Raw genomic sequence first — 16,500 nt, forward strand, 5'->3', positions numbered from 1 at the left:
CAAATGTTTGTTTGGAAGTATGAAGACAATGCTTCAAAGCGCACAGACGGAAAAGGCTGTGATGAAAAATTACGCAGGTTCACAAACATTTGGAGGAAATCTTTTGTAATCCTATCAGAATTTAGCAGGGTCATGTTTATTTGTATTGTCCTTAATTACAGACCACACACTATTGCAAACTACAGATTATTATGACAGCATCCCCTGATCTAAAACCTACACGAGGGAAAGGAAAAACCCAAAAACCTCATCATGAGGAAAATGAAAAAACCTTGACAAGGGACCACCCATAAGTCAAGTTAACTCAAGACATGTCTATTTGTCTAGCCCTCAATCAAAAAGAGTCTCAAAGGGCTGCACAGACTATTGCAAACGACAGACTATTAGTACACCATCCCCTGATCTAAAACCTACATGAGGGCATGAAAAAACTCAAAAACCTCAACATGAGGAAAATTAAGAAACCTTGAGTGTCAGGACCAGAACGGAAACAGGACCCACTCGCGTAGCGTTTCTCACAAGTTTTATCAGAAGAAAGGGAAAGGGTTGCGCCCACGATCCGGGGATTGCTGGACGCAGGAAGCAGGTCGCTCTGAACGCGGAAGTGGGACATCTGTGGCGAGCGATGGCAGTGTCGAGAACAAAAAAACAGGTCAGTAAAAGAGCAAAAACATGGTCTGGGATCTGAAAAAAGTCGAAAGCTAAGGAGAGGAAAGTAGACGTGGTCGAGATCAAATACGGATCGTTATTCGGGGCGGGAGAACAGACGTGGTCGAGATCAAAACAGATCGCAGCGGGAGACAAACAAGAGCAAAAACAGGACAGGCAAAAAAGGGCTTGCCGTGTAAAAACAGATATTCGCAGACGGCCTGACAAAAGGTAACTGACAAGACAGAGTTTAAATACTGACAGGGAGCCAATCTGTCAACAAGTTGCAGCTGGCGCCACATGGGCGGGTCCAATTGAGCGCCATGGCAACCGTGACATTGAGAAGGGACTGCACAGGAGGTCATCCCCCTTCCAGGATGACCAGGCTGCACCAGATGTTGCGATAACAAAAAATACACAGATATCGTCAACAGGAAATATAGGTCATTCGTAAGCTATAAAAAAAAAGATGTGTGTTTTAAGCCTAGATGTAAACAGTTCCACTGAGGTTGCCGATCAAACAGGCTAGGACTTGCAGCTAGCTGCAGATTTTTTTTTTTAATTTATGGATTTTGGCTTTCTGCTGGGGGTTTCCTCGCTATGTCTTTGATTTCTTTCCCTTTTTTCTGTTTCGCACAAAGAAAGGCTGCAGAAGATGCATTGACACATTTCGTAAACAAAGAATGAGTTGCTGTAATGAAGTCCCATCGGGCGAAATCCGGCCTTTAATCATGCTAGACCTAAACATAAAGTAGTCTTTACTCCCGACTACCTGTTTTTCATCCTTTCAAACGTATTTGTTGATTATTCCGGTCAGTGTTGAGTTATTCCCTAAAGGAAGAACACAAAGTTGGACGAGGCAGCAGGTTGTGTTCACACAGAGCTGAGGCCATTTTTCTCACTTATGGGAATTCCCCCTTTCTCGCAGTGAAATTGCTTCCCCCCTCTATTCACCAGTTTCCTTCAAAAGTGCATGCCTCTCAGTCACAAGCCAAATGAGTGGGTGAGTTCTTATTTACACTATTATAACGTTTTGGGATGTGATATTGAAATATTTTCTTCGGTTCGTGTCGGAGAACTTTGCTGTGATTTCCGAAGGTCGACGGGAAGTTCGCTTTGAATTTGCTCTATTCCCTGACGTAGTTTGTACTCAGGTTTATGCTTTTTAAGGTTAAGAACGCAGTTTCAATCGGGTATGTGAAATTAAACATTTGAAATCACATTCGGTGAAAATTTAAAGTCAGGAACTAAAGTGATGTATTTTTGAGGATTTGTTAAAAGGAGATGTTCTGATAAAACAGATGCAGGCAACCAAAAGGCAAGCCTTTTTTGTTATTGTTTAACAGACGTTTCTTTTATTTTGAAAAGAAAAAAAAAGGTAATGTTTTTACTGCTTCACTTATCAACAATTCGCCAGTTTTACATCACTAAATATTTCTTTTAAAAAAAAATTTGTGACAGAAGTGTATTTGCAACCATTTAAGGGAAAAAATAGAAAAGAAAAACTACTCTTGGTAACAAAATTAAATTTTACGCTTTTTTATTTTGTTGACTTGTTTCTAGGTATTTTTTGTAAACATTTTGAAGTATTTGCTTTAAAATTCCAGCTTTATTTTTACAAGTTAATCCAATAACCTTCCATAGTTACTATCTAATAATTATAATAAGAGTGTTACCATAAGAACTATACTTTTCTACTTGAGGTAGAATAGTACAAGAATGTTCTTACCGAATATGCTTTTGCCTATATTATTTGTTTGACTATTTCATATTTGAAATATAAATAAATAAGAGTTTACACAGTATTTTTAGAACTTGAATATATATTGATTATTTCAAACCAAGAATTGTATATATTAAATTACTGTCAGGACCAGAACGGAAATAGGACCCACTTGCGTTGTGTTTCTCCCAAGTTTTATTGGAAGAAAGAGAAAGGGTTGCGCCTACGATCCGATGATTGCTGGACGCGGGAAGCAGGTCGCTCTGAACGCGGAAGTGGACCTTCCGTGGCGAGCAACGGCGGTGTCTGGAACGGAAAAACGGGTCAGTAGCTGGGACAGGAGAGCAAAAACGTGGTCGGGGTCGGAAGCGAATTGTAAGCCAGAAAAGGAGAGTAGACGTGGCCGGGGACAAAAGAGGTCGAAAGCCGGGACGGGAGAGTAGACAGGGTCAGGATCAAAAACGGGTCGAAGCAAAAAACAGGTGGGAGTCAGGGTCGAAAAAGGCTTGCCTAGTGTTAACTGAGGTTCGCAGATGGACTGACAACAGGGGACAGATAGGAGTGGGTTTGAATAGGAACAGGGAACCAAAAAGAGTCCGAGGCAGTTGGCGCCCAAGGAGCGGGCACAGGTGATTCACATCGGTAATCAGGACAATTACAAATGTGTCTAATATTGGAAAAATAGTCATTTGAATTGATGTATTCTTTCATTCACTTGTGTCTTAATTTTGTAAGTGGCACAAATTTTTACCTTGTCGATTTTTTGACACGCGATACTGTCACTTTTTAAAATACAACGAATTAGTTTACAGATTAAAAATGCAATGAAATGGGTAACAAATAGTAAAAATGGTCTTCATTTTATCTGTTTCCTTTTTAAAGAGGAATCAACAGTATCAGTTGTTGTTTTCTTAGAATTTTTTTGCGTCACAAAGATTACTCCATTTCAATTTAGGTTTGTATAATTTATTGTTAGTGTCATATTAATGTATCTGTTATTAATTTCTAAGGGGTTTTTAAGTAGTATATAACGTTCCAGATATCCAGTACTGAATGACTACATTTCCGATTATTATTATCATGATTTATTGATATCGATATACAGTATTCCTCCCACGTTCCAAAAACATGCATTTCAGGTGAATTGGTCGGTCCAAATTGTCCCTAGGTGTGAATGAGCGAGTGAGTTGTCTGTCCCCGTGTGCCCTGCGATTGGCTGGCAACCAGTTCAGGGTGTCCCCTGCCCACTGCCCGGAGATGGCTGGGATGGGCTCCAGCCCCCCCGCGACCCTAATGAGGATAAGCGGTACGGCTGATGAGATGAGATGAGATATACAGTATTGGGGCAGCACGGCGGGGCAGTGGTTAGCGCTTGTGCGGCACAGTTCATGTCATGGGAACCTGTCGTGGGTTCAAATCCAGCTCCGGACTTACTGTGCGGAGTTTGTATGTTCTCCCCATGCTTGCGTGGGTTTTCTCCGGGCACTCCGGTTTCCTCCCACATTCCAAAAACATGCATTTCAGGTGAATTGGGCGGTCCAAATTGTCCCTAGGTGTGAATGAGCGCATGAGTTGTCTGTCCCTGTGTGCCCTGCGATTGGCTGGCAACCAGTTCAGGGTGTCCCCTGCCCACTGCCCGGAGATGGCTGGGATGGGCTCCAGCCCCCCGCGACCCTAATGAGGATAAGCGGTACGGCTAATGAGATGACCAGCTCAGTAGCCTAGATGGTAAGGCGCCCGCTTTGAGACTGGGAGGTCGGTGGTTCGCGCCCCGGCCGAGTCATTCCTAAGACTTAAAAAGTGGTCGGCGGCGCCCTCTGTTGGCTGCGGCTGCATCGGCTCGCTACAACGGGTCAGGTGCAATCGACATTTCGTTCTGTGTACATTGTTACACAGAATGACAATACAAGGAAATTATTATTATTATTATTATTATGAGAATGAGATGAGATATACAGTATTGCTAATTCCCACAAGATGTCACTGTTACATTAAAGTGGGGAGTAGTAGTATACTTGACAATAAGCACATTCGCCCAACACGCGAAAGATCCCCGGTTCGAGACCGAGTGGCAACATTTGTTGGCCTAGAGAGGGATGGGCGCCACCAGGCTGTACGTGCTCAAGAGACAACACAGGAAATGGTACCCCCACGATCCTAATGGGGAAACAACCCATCCACCTACCCACACGCAAATAAAATTGTAATAATTTTGAAATGCGATTTAATTAGGGGTTTACGATATTACATAATATGGAGTTGGAAATAAACCAAAGTCAAAGTCACGGTTCGAGGGGCAATTGTTGTCCCCAGGATGATAGTTTGAGGTCCCAGCCTTAATATGAAAGTTAAAGGGACAGAGTGTATTAATTCCCACTAGATGTCACTGTGTTCTGTCGTGCCACCGAAAACGGGTTTTAAGAGCACAATGGAAGGAGACAAAATATGGAGACTCAAAGTGACTAAAACGTACTTCATTACGTTTGAAAGGAGAGAAATAAGGAAAGGAAAAAGAAATAGAAAATAAAAAGGAAAGGAAAGGAAAAATTAAAAGGAGAAAAAGAAAAGGAAAAAAAAATACAAAATGATAAATATTTAAAAACGAATAAGACGGAAAGTGAAACTAAAGAAATTGAAAAAAAAATTTTTTTCCCACTTCTGTCTTTTTAATTCCTTTCTTTTCTTTCCCATGTTTCTTCTTCATCTCCATTTTCCTTTTTTTGCTTTCTTTTCCCTACTTTTCTTTCATTCTCATTTTCTTTTTTTATATGCCGCTTTGCCTCATTTCTTCGTCCCTAATTTTTATTCATTTAAAACAAATATTCACGCTCCCATTTTTTTTAGTCTTTTTTTATTTCTTCCCTATTTTTTATTCCTTAAAAAACTCATTTCCCCTTCTTTTTGTCTTTCTCTAAAAAGGCTGGGTAAAAAAATGGAAGAAAAAGGTTTTTTTTTGCTCACTTTCAGTCTCCATAGTTTGTAGTCTTCCTCTGACTCATTTTGGGCTGCACTACACATTATAGTGACATCTCGTGGACAAATATATAACACTGTCCCTTTAAGAACAGCTCTGTGTTTGTGGAAACCCTCATTAAACCCGACCCCACCCTGATATTAGCTTCAGCAGCCCCCAACTCAATTGAGTTTATTGCTATTATAGTATTTTTGTAGCATTTCTTTCATATTTTTGTAATGTTTCTATCGTTGAATTTTTGAAGTATATCCGTAATATTTTGTAGTATTTCCATAGACTTTTTGTTGTACTTGTTTAAATTTTTTGTAGCATTACTGCAGTTGTATTTTTGTAGTATTACTGTCATTATATTTCTGTGGTAGTATTTTTTTTTTTAGTGTTTATCATAGTATTTCTGTAATAGTATATATATGTATTTGTATTTCTGCTGTCAGATTTTTGTAGTGTTTCTGTAGTATTTGTGCAGTATTTTTGTAATTTTACTGTAGTTTTATTTTTGTAGTATTTCTGCTATAGTATTTTTGTAGCATGACTACTGTGGTATTTTTGTAGCATTTCTTTAGTATTTTTCTAGTGTTTCTATAGTAAAGTCTTTTTAGTATATGTGTCATATTTTTTTAGTATTTCCGTTGAATTTTTGTTGCACTTATTTCGATTTTTTTGGTAGTATTACTGCAGTTGTATTTTTGTAGTATTCCCGTCGTTATATTTATTTTTTAGTATTTGTCGTATTATTTCTGTAATAGTGCATTTTTAGTATTTCTGTAGAAGTATTTTCAATGTTGTATTTCTGTAGTATTTTTGTAGTTTTTCCATCATAGTATTTTTGTTGTGTTGTGTTTGTACATCTTTATTATTTTTGTAATATTACTGTAGTTTGAATTTGTATGGTATGTCTGTTGAAATGTTTCTGTCACAGCATTTTCTTTGTATTCTAATATTGGTGTAGTAGTATTTTTACAGTATTTCTATAGTATTTTTTCTTTTCAGAATAAAGGCAAAATAATATACAAGGTCCCTGTTTTTAAACACTTAATTTTATATTTAGTTTTGTAGTCATCTTGTAGTATTTTTGTTGTAGTATTTTTGTTGTAGACACACAAAGGGACAACGGGGACAAAGTAACCACTCAAAAAATATGTTTTTCATTAGTAGTACTTACTTTACTATTATACTGTCATTATATCTTGATTACAAAACATCTAAATCAGGGGTCCCAAACTCAATTGAGTCGGGGGCTGCTGAAGCAAGGGTCTGGGTTAGGTTGGACCAAATGGCCTCCTAAATTTCCACTAAAACAGCGCTGATAAAAAACGTTCTGCTGTTCTTAGGGGGACAGTGTTTTACATTTGTCCACTAGATGTCGCTGTAATGTGTAGTGCAACCAAAACAGGTCCAAGGAAGATTACAAACTGTAGGAACTGATAGTGATCAAAAAGCAGCCTTTTTCTTTGGGTTTTCCCCTGGCCTTACTAAAGAAAGACAAAAAGAAGGGGAAAAGTGTTTTTTTTTTCTAAAATGAAGAAGAAATAAGGACGAAGAAATATGAAAAAAAGGCAAAAAATGGAAAACGGCAATAGAAATAAAAGTAGAGAAAAAGAAAGTAAAAACAACGGAATATGGAGAAAAAAATGAAAGAGAGAAAAGGGGAAAAAACAAAAAAAGAACATATTTTCTCTTTTTTTCTTTTTCATTTTTTCTTTTTATTTTCCTTTTTAATTGAGTTGTATCTCCTGTCTTATTTTCTTTTAATTTTCTCTCTTAAAAAGAAATCCTTTTTTCCTCGTTTCTTAATTTTTTAAATTTATTTTTCTTTTCTTTTTGTATATTCTTATTTCTCCTCTTTTCAGAAGTACCAAGGTGCATTTTAGTCACTTTGAGCGCTCATTCTGGGTAGCAAGACACAATTCAGCGACATCTAGTGGGCAAACCACACACACTTTACCCATTCTCCATACCTGTCAAGCTCCAGGGCTCCATGCCCGTACAAACTGTCATATTTTAGAATAGAATAGAATAGAATATACCTTTATTGTCATTGTTACAAAATGGGTTAACATATTGTGACAATGAAATTGGGCATGACACTCCAGTTTCACACATTCACTGTGAGGTAAAAAAAAACAAGAAGATAAAGGAACAGAGAAGATAAGGTTATAAAACAAGGAGGATACGGTTATAGTTATAATTTACACAATATTTACACAAGAAATGTCAGCATGTAGGATGTTCCCGTACAAAATACAAAATAATCGCACACTATTTCCTTTTTTTTTCCTGAATGATGCATGATGGGAAGACGCATGCGATTGACAAATTTGCGTTTTTCCGTACAGATTTCCTTGTATGTCGTACTCGTCTTAAAATGCATAAAAAACGTACTTTGTACAGCAAAACCGTACAGGTTTACAGGTATGAGTCTCTCATTTTAAGGCAGGAGCCTCAAACTATCATCGTGGAGGCCGAATTCAACCTCCGGGCCGCAATTTTGAGACCCCCGATTAGTGTTTCCTCTAAGCTGCGCGCGTGCGCAATTGCGCACTGCTCGCACATTCTCAACGCACAAGAAAATCTAGCCAGCGCACAAAAATGAGGGCTCAAAATTACTTATTAAGAAGCGACTTAAGTCAAAGTTACAGTGCATGAAGATAAAAATACACGGGTTACCCTGACGTTGTGTCCTAAAAGCGGTATTTTGAAGTCGAGTCGAAGGAGAACGAAGTTGAGTAAAGTTAGTAGAGTATGTCGAAAACCGGCTTCTTCGGCTCGGCTCACTAAAAAGGAACCGGCTCTTTCAGGTCCTAAACGGCTCTTCAGGTTGTTTTTGCTTCTTTAATCCCAACATGACCAAATATTAAGTAAAATTATGCACAAATTGACTTAAAGGAAGGGGGGAATAGAACAAAAAAGAAAAAAATACCAAAATGAAAAAGCAGCGAAAAGCTGAGAAAAAAAGAAGGAAAAATGTAGAAAAAAGCCAGAAAAAAAGAAAAGAAAGAAATGTAGGAAAAACGTAAATAGAGAACAAAAACAAAAAAGTAACAGCTCGGAAAAAATAAACACAATGAGATTTTTTTTTTTAAAGGAATTAAAAAAAAAAAAAACTAGAAAAAAAACACCGAAAAAAGAAAAAAAAGTTTGTGTTGCATTCAAATCATTTCCAATTACTGTCTATCAAGTGAATCTTGTTGACAACATTTTATTTCCACTAAAAAATGTGATTAAGTACAGTTCTGTATCTTACAAACGACCAAATAAGCCCCCAAAAATGTTAATATTATGCGACAAAATATATCAGGAAATAAAAAGAAATGGATATCTTGTGAAAGAATTGTAAGAACAAACGACGTTTGTCGGCCGTACAACCTTTGCAATAGTACATGAGTCAATTCATTCAAAAGAGAAAAATCATTTTGCCTGTTTGTTAATTAATTATCTTGCCACACTTGGGATTATGGTGGCTCACTGTTGTTTCAAGCGTTGCTCACCGACTTTGTGTGAACGCTCAGACCCGTGGAAAATTACAGGGAACATTGCCCCCGATCTAAATGCATAGGGTTGAGAACTGAAGGAGACTTTTTGACTCCTCCCTTCTAAGCGCTGATTGGCCACTTTGACTGCCAGTCATCGCTGTTTACATCAAACGTTGCAAGGTGGAATTTCCCATGTTACGGCAGCAAGACTACTTCCGCAGTAAATGTCTGGGCAAAGAGACGAGAGGCCGCCGCTAGCGGGAAGGTATTTCCTAGCCTTGTCAAAGGACGCTTCTTTGTCTTTTTGCCTTATTTAGATGCGTCTACGCTTTTTGGAGAAAAGAACTCTTTCAAAAAGTGTTTCCGTAAAGCGTTGAAAAAGAAAAGCGAAGCTAGCTGCTTCCTGGCTTCCATTGTTATCTACTAGCATTAGCTAGCTGCTAGCTAAATGCTACTAGTCATTTGCATGACAACAGCTTTCAACTAATGACAGCATGCTACAACTGTCAGGGTAGAGAAATGAGTTTTCCGGTTTATGACGTAATTCTTAGGTATTGTATTTTCGAGCATTTGTGTGATTCTATGTTGCGCTTTTTGTGCTCGAGATGCTTTCAAGTGAATGCTATAGTGGTCCTTTGTGTTAAGGAAGAAAATACACAAATGCATAGAGGACACGATGCTACTTATCTTATTAAAGGTATATTTGCTAACTAAAATTGGCCATAAATTGATAGCGCGTCTTATAACCTGGTGCACAGTTTATACTCTAAATGCAGTGGATACAATTGTAAATACATACAGTATCACTACCCGACGTTTAAGTCAAGTCATTTTTATTTGTATAGCCCTTTATCACCAAGAGTCTCAAAGGGCTGCAAAGGTTATTGCACAGACTATTATTTCTGATTCAGATCTACTTTATTGTCATTCTAGTACACGTGTATACAGAACGAAATGTCGATACATCGGACCCGCACAGTTTCTTTGAATGTACAGATATAAATAAAATGTTGTATTGAGTTGGAGTATTGAGTACTAATAATATACTAAATAATTATGGCTATGTATAGTATTTTACAATAGTGCAAGAGGGGCAGCTAACCAGATGTGCAAAATGGGCAGTCAGGTAAACAAGTCAGGTAAACAATAACATTGTAACAATAACACTGTAAGTACAATAGTGCAGATAAACAGATGTGCAAGGAGTGGCTAGCTATAAAGAACTGCCAGTAGTGCAAAAAAGTCCAACAAAACCAACAGATGTACAGATTAGCAGCAGTTTAGATTTACTTTGTGTTTGATTGACCATTTAACAGTCTAATGGCCAGGGGGACAAGACTATTGTGGAACCTGGTGGTCCTGCACCGCACACTGCAGTACCTCTTCCCAGAGGCTAGCAGAGACTATTATAACACCATCCCCTGATCTGAAACCAACATGAGGGCAAGGAAAAACTCAAACTCTAACGGTATACTACTGTGTTTGTGCAACACTTGTTTAAAACATCCCTGACCAAAATCGTAAATCATTGTTTGCAACGGGAATTGAACTCGGGAAGGGCAGTAAGAGTGCTGAGACTTAACCCCCAGACCACTATTGATACACGCGACTTGTGAAACAAGCATCAGATTTGATCTCTTGATTAAATTATATCTATGGTGCCAGATACAAATGTTAGAGAATTGAGAAAACCGAAAGTCATCCTGAAAGATGAAAGTCTGATTCATCCATTCATTATCTGCACCGCTTATCCTGAGTAGGGTCGCGGTGGTGCTGGAGCCCATCCCATTTATCTTTGGGCAGGGGACACCCTTAACTGGTTGCCAGCCAGTCACAGGCCAAACAGAGACGGACAACTCACTCGCTCAATCACTCCTAGATACAATTTGGACCGGAAGTCCGATTCATCATTTGATAAACCAAAGAGTTAATTCTCTCGTCTTGTTTTTTTTTTTTTTTTTTTTTTTTTTTTTTGGGCGTTTATTTATTTCTCTGTGGACGACTTTTTTTTTTTCCATTTTCTAACTGTGAGTAAAAACTATTGTTATAATGATATAAGATCTAATGCCTTTTTAAATGCCCAATGTATCTTTATTGGTTCGATTTTCATGCTCACTAGCGCACCTCTGATTCAAATTCATAGCTCTTACTGTGGTTTTAATTCCATATTCTTTATAGTCCATTGCACCTTTATATATGACAAGACTTTTTGGGGCGGAAATACAGTATTTAAACTGTGGTATAATTCTAATCAGAGCAAAATAAATAAGAATAATGCTTTTGAAAATAACCTTGTCAATCGGTGAGAACACCAAAGTGATCCAAACGACTGAGTTTGTTTTGTTATGAATTTGTTTACAACAACAACAAATTTGAATCTGCTCTTCTCAGTTCCAAGCATCATGCTTAGCAAGTGAGCAAAAGATGGAAGGTAAAGGACCGTATCGCATCTACGACCCGGGTGGGAGCGATGGCAAACCCCGGGATGAAGCTACAGGAGGAAGCACCTACCGACAGCTCCTGGAGGAGAACAGCATGCTAAGAGAAAGGATGAAAGGTCTCAAGAGCCTCGGTGAGCATCTATGAACGTGTACTGTCGTGTATGCATGTCTTTGATTCTACAATTGGGTGTTCACATTCATCACAGACTTGACATTGCAACTGGCAAATGTCACGTCAGTTGACAGTCAGTGATTTAAGGTGTATAATTAGGTTAATAAGAGCCTTCTCAGAAACAATTTAAAGTTTTTTTTCTCGTTTGTTTAAAAGCCCGTCTTCGCTGTATTCTAATTTACCTTGAACCGCTTTTGCCTTTCCTTAGCAATGTGTTTACTGAATTTATTTTGACCACAATTGTTGGGTTAGTTTGATATTTTTGGGAAAATGTATTTCTCTATCGTACTCCTTGGCATTGATTTGGAAACACTGCCTTGTAAAGACACCGGGTAGTCACTTTGCATGTATAAAAGTTGAAGGGCATTGTGGGAAATGTTGTTTTTGGCCCAAGCACTCTTTCAACCCATTTATTTGTAGAGGCTGAAATTTAAGCTCTTGCGGGCCACATAAAATAATGTAGCGGGCCAAATTTGGCCCTTGGGCCGTGATTTTGACACATGGGATGTAAATTAACTTTGTTTTTTGTTTTTTTTATTAAAGGCTTTGTTAGGCAACAAGGATGTTACAGTTGAAAAAGAATTACACCATAAAATGAGAGGCTGACAACACATTTACACACATTTAAAGTAATAACCAACAGTTTTTTCCCTCGTTGTTAACATGTTTTCACAAAATATTTTATCATGTTTCAATGTGTATCAAGACTAAAAAAGGCATGCTAGTTCTTTTGTGAATTGTCATTTGACGTATTATACTCATTAATAAGGTTATAGTTTAATAGACAATCAAAAAAGAGGAGGGAGGGCGATCAATGCATTTTGAGCTCGTAAGGAGAACAGAAGAAGACCAGACAAAATCCTCCACATTTTATAATCCCCTGAGCCCTCTTTCATTGAATTTTCTAGGTTACAAAAACAGATTAACCCTAAAGGGTGTGGAAATAAAATAAAGGCCACATGTTTAGCAAATGGTGCTAATAATACAGTGCGCAATAAAAAAAAAAGAACAACAGTGTGCAATACTAGTCAAAATAACCCAACCATAGCAATATAAGCAATCTTCTTTGCATATTTTCAATTGTCAAAGTAGTACCAAATCTTTCACTGTAAGAATAAACAAACTACATTCATAACCAATGGAATTCCAACTAAAGTGAGGAATCCCATGCTCTCATATCCACCAAATAAGACACTCTTCCTTTTTTTTTGTCTTCTGCCAATAAAGCTTTTCTCAACTCCAAATAGGAGTGACAAGCATGCAGCAAATAGAAACAAAAATGTAGCACAACCTGCGCATAGGTAGTTTTTGGATACCTGTGACTCATATAAGGAGTGTTGCTTGCTCTTCAAAGTATCCTGTTCAATTCCAGTTCTAGGTGACACCCAGAAATTGAAACGGCGTTTAGTGTATCTAAAATGCAATCCTCGTGCAGGTGACTTGCTGGAGGAGTCTCAATTAGAAGCATCGAGGCTCCGCCAGCGTGTAGAGGAGCTCGTGAGAGACAACGAGGCGCTCAAGTCCTCTAGCTTCGCTGCCAGTCTGTGCGTAGGTGGACACGCTCAGATCGAAACCCAAGGTACGCCTGCTTCATTTTTTTGCATTTGTGGATTGCGAAATACTATTTTTACACACTTGTTATTCTGATGGTCTTTCTCCACACTTCACCATAAGGTAAATCTTGTTTGCATCCTGCCATTGAGCCAAAAGAAGCAGATCCAAGCTGTCCAGCAAGGGCCATACAGGCCAACAGACTCCATGTGAGTGTTAACTTTTGGAAGGATTGCAAATGTTCAACTTTTATCCGCCTATTCTAACTTTAAGATCTTTTTAGGAGGCCTTATCTGAGTTTGAAGTGGTCAATATGGACATGAGAACCTCTGATGTCTTGACAGTATGTATAAATTTGTCTTTTTTGGGGCACTCACATTTTTTACTTTTTCTTAAACTTTAAAAGAACAACACAAGCGTGGCAATGGTTTATGTCAGTTTGGCTGTGGGGCCAGACCCAGACTTCTCGGGAGAAAGGATAAGTGCAGTTCTATGCTTTATCAGCATTCGTACTACTCAAGTAGCCTACCCTACATATATTAATCTTGGGTCACAAAGAAGGTTTTCTAGGCATTACACATTTATTCACAAACAATGGGCGTGAAATGCATTAAATAGTTTATTTAACAGTTGAGTGAATGCAGTTGTACATCTGAACCAACTCACCACGCTCTAAAAACTCAAGTGAGCGCTATGAAAAAACATAATTTTTGCCTTAACATTTTTCCTGCTTGGGGAACGAGATAATAATACATCAGATCAAACTGGGCTGGGAGCACGGCGGCGCAGTGGTAAGCGCGTGTGCGGCACAGTTCTGAGGTCATTAGAACGAACCTCCGGTGTGGAGTTTGCATGTTCTCCCCATGCTTGCGTGGGTTTTCTCCAGGCACTCCAGTTTCCTTCCACATTCCAAAAACATTCATGTCAGGTTAATTGGCCGGTCCAAATTGTCCCTAGGTGTGAATAACGAGTTGTACGTCTTTGTGTGCCCTGCGACTGGCTGGCAACCAATTCAGGGTGTCCCCTGCCCGAAGACAGCTGGGATGGGCTCCAGTACCCCCGCGACCCTACTGAGGATAAGCGGTGCAGATAATGGATGGATGGATGAAACTGGGCTGGGCTTATTAAACCTACGAGTATATCCTTTCCTGGCCTTTAGTGGCCAGAGAGAGCATTTGGTTTTAATTTATCTAAAAAATAAAATCATAAATTTAGTTAGAAATTACCTCGAGAATCACTTCTTTTTTTGACATACTCAGACATTTGTGGCGGGATCCAGCCTGCAGGCCATATGCTTGACATGCCTGGAAACATATTTTGTCTACTCGGCTGTGTGGGTGTATGTGTGCGTGGGTGTGTCTGTAGGTGTGTGTCTGTCCCTGTCTCAAGTAGAAGTAAGATCTTGGGCTATGGCCATAAACATAACATAAAATTTCAATGCTGACTCCTCTTGCACTTGTCTTTTGAATATATTTTTTTAATTATCAGCTTGTCATGTGTATTACAGTATCTTGTTCGTTTTTTGTGGAAGATCAGGGCAGCACACTGCTCTGCGCGTGTTCCACGACGGCCGATCAGTGCCGCCCATGTTCAACAGCACTGTGGGACACGTTAGACATGCGCGCGGCAGGGAACTGGTGGTGGGGTTCCTGTCAGAGATGGCCAAAACCCTTCCCCTCACACAGACAAATCGGTGCGACGAGGAAGAGGGTGGGGAGTTTTTTCAGAGCTAGCAAAAATCACCGTTCTTTTTCACAAGTAAAATGTGAAAATTCGGGTTAACTTCGGGGCCCGGTCACTCAAATCAAATTAGTCGGGCAGGTTCATGCTGGTTCGGGCTTTTATACCAGTGGGTCAGGCTGGCTTTTTTTAGGCCCTGTCTTACCTCTAAACTTAAGTAACCATGTTCTCGCTAATAGAAAACTTATCCCGATGAAGTAACCCAGTAACTCATTCAATACTGTCATTTCCAACCTTAGTCAACCAGGGGAAACTCCACAATCATTACTGACTGGAAACGCACATGATTCAGTCACATGTTGTATCTAAAGGAATTTGGTCATCGGATACTCCACTGTAATGCCTTAGTCATGTATCATATAAAATGTGAAAGTAGTCATATTTTAAAATGACTCCCTGTAACACATGTGACCAATGTAATTTGATTAGTCATGCTCTGCGCTTCCATCATCATGTTGTTTTTCCTACCAGCTCAGCTGGTTTGACAAAAGTAGTAGCACTTTGACTTAGCCAGTCTTGAAATGTATATGGTGTGTACTGATTCATCTTGAAAGGAAAAAATGATGAACTTTTAACGCGTAGATGTTTAACTCTAGGCCCGGTCTGCAGTCGGAGTCATCCCCCTCCTGCCGCAGGAGAACGTGGAGCTGGCAAGCCAGCTGAAGAAGTTGGAGAGCTCCTTCAGCATATTCGCAGAGGAATCGAATCCCAACCAGCTGTTGGCTCACCTGGGGCGCATGGCGGTGGAGTTTCACCATCTTTCCTCCAAAGTTCAAAAGAATGAAATGAGGACGTCCCTCCTACAGGTATGAGTGACGTTCAGAAAAACTTTTGAACTCCGGAGAGCCAAATAAGCTGTTAATATCGCTTATATTTTGGAATTTTGTTGCTGCTACATGTTTTTTTTTTACCCGTTTTCCTTGATGCACTTGCAACTTAGTCTCCAGGCACTACTTTGCAAATATTTTTGCCTATTCATCTTCAACAATTTGTACTGCCATTGTGTTCTGCATTTTTAATGGCTCTATAGTCTCCCTACTTATTTAAAGGTACAGTAGTTATAAAAATAAATATTCATACCGTACTTTTATTTGTTAAACCAATGTTTGAGCCTGTAAAACGTTATTTTTTTCTTATGGTTTTAGTGTGTAATAGAGCATTTCATTTTACAATAATTGGTTTCTACTTAACAGATTTTGCCTATTACACGTTTTTTTGAAACGTTACCCACGCAATAAACGATAACAGTAAAGACCATTCGAATTCAAAATGAGATTTTCCTATTGCCACGGCAAATACTTCAAATATCCTTGTATGTAAATAGCGAATGAGTTAATTTGTTTTGTAATTTTAAGTCAAGTCATGTTTATTTGTGACGCCCTTAATCACAAAGAGTCTCAAAGGGCTGCACAGATCAAAGACTTTTGCAAACTATTATTACAGACTATTATGACTATTTTACATTTTAATACTTGTACACTTTTGTCCTAAAAATAATCTAAATACCCTATGAATTAATATTCAATAAAGTTTACCATGAATTTTTACTTAATAAAAATAAGTACTTTATAAAATAGTATAGAATTATTCACATATCAGCACCCAGGACTAGAAAATTTCCCTGCCACATTGTGATATCCGTTAATTTTAATTTCTTGAGGTTGATTTTTTTCACTTTTTGGTCCATGTTGTGTCAAATCCATACTGCAGATTTTATGCTTGTACTGTAACACAGAATTTCAAAAGTGCTGAAAAGTAACAGGTGATAAAATAACTTA

General features: G+C 38.6%; 1 protein-coding gene across 4 annotated transcripts in view; it reads left to right on the forward strand.

The window, feature by feature from the left end:
- tnip1 (TNFAIP3 interacting protein 1) overlaps nt 1-16,500 on the forward strand; it is a 29,385-nt gene continuing 12,885 nt past the window's right edge. For 3 of the 4 annotated variants that reach the window (XM_088343464.1, XM_088343466.1, XM_088343467.1), the window contains exons 1-6: nt 1-1,651; nt 11,210-11,390; nt 12,867-13,010; nt 13,106-13,191; nt 13,266-13,325; nt 15,319-15,528. In XM_088343464.1, the coding sequence (XP_088199590.1) occupies nt 1,622-1,651; nt 11,210-11,390; nt 12,867-13,010; nt 13,106-13,191; nt 13,266-13,325; nt 15,319-15,528 (711 nt within the window). In that variant the 5' untranslated portion in view covers nt 1-1,621. Of the gene's footprint in view, nt 1,652-8,963; nt 9,084-11,209; nt 11,391-12,866; nt 13,011-13,105; nt 13,192-13,265; nt 13,326-15,318; nt 15,529-16,500 lie in introns of those variants that run through there. The other variant, XM_088343465.1, reaches the window with a different exon arrangement.

This window comes from Urocampus carinirostris, chromosome 9, assembly GCF_059441175.1.
Source record: "Urocampus carinirostris isolate Australia breed hairy pipefish chromosome 9, RoL_Ucar_1.0, whole genome shotgun sequence".
In the NCBI taxonomy this organism is placed as follows: domain Eukaryota; kingdom Metazoa; phylum Chordata; class Actinopteri; order Syngnathiformes; family Syngnathidae; genus Urocampus; species Urocampus carinirostris.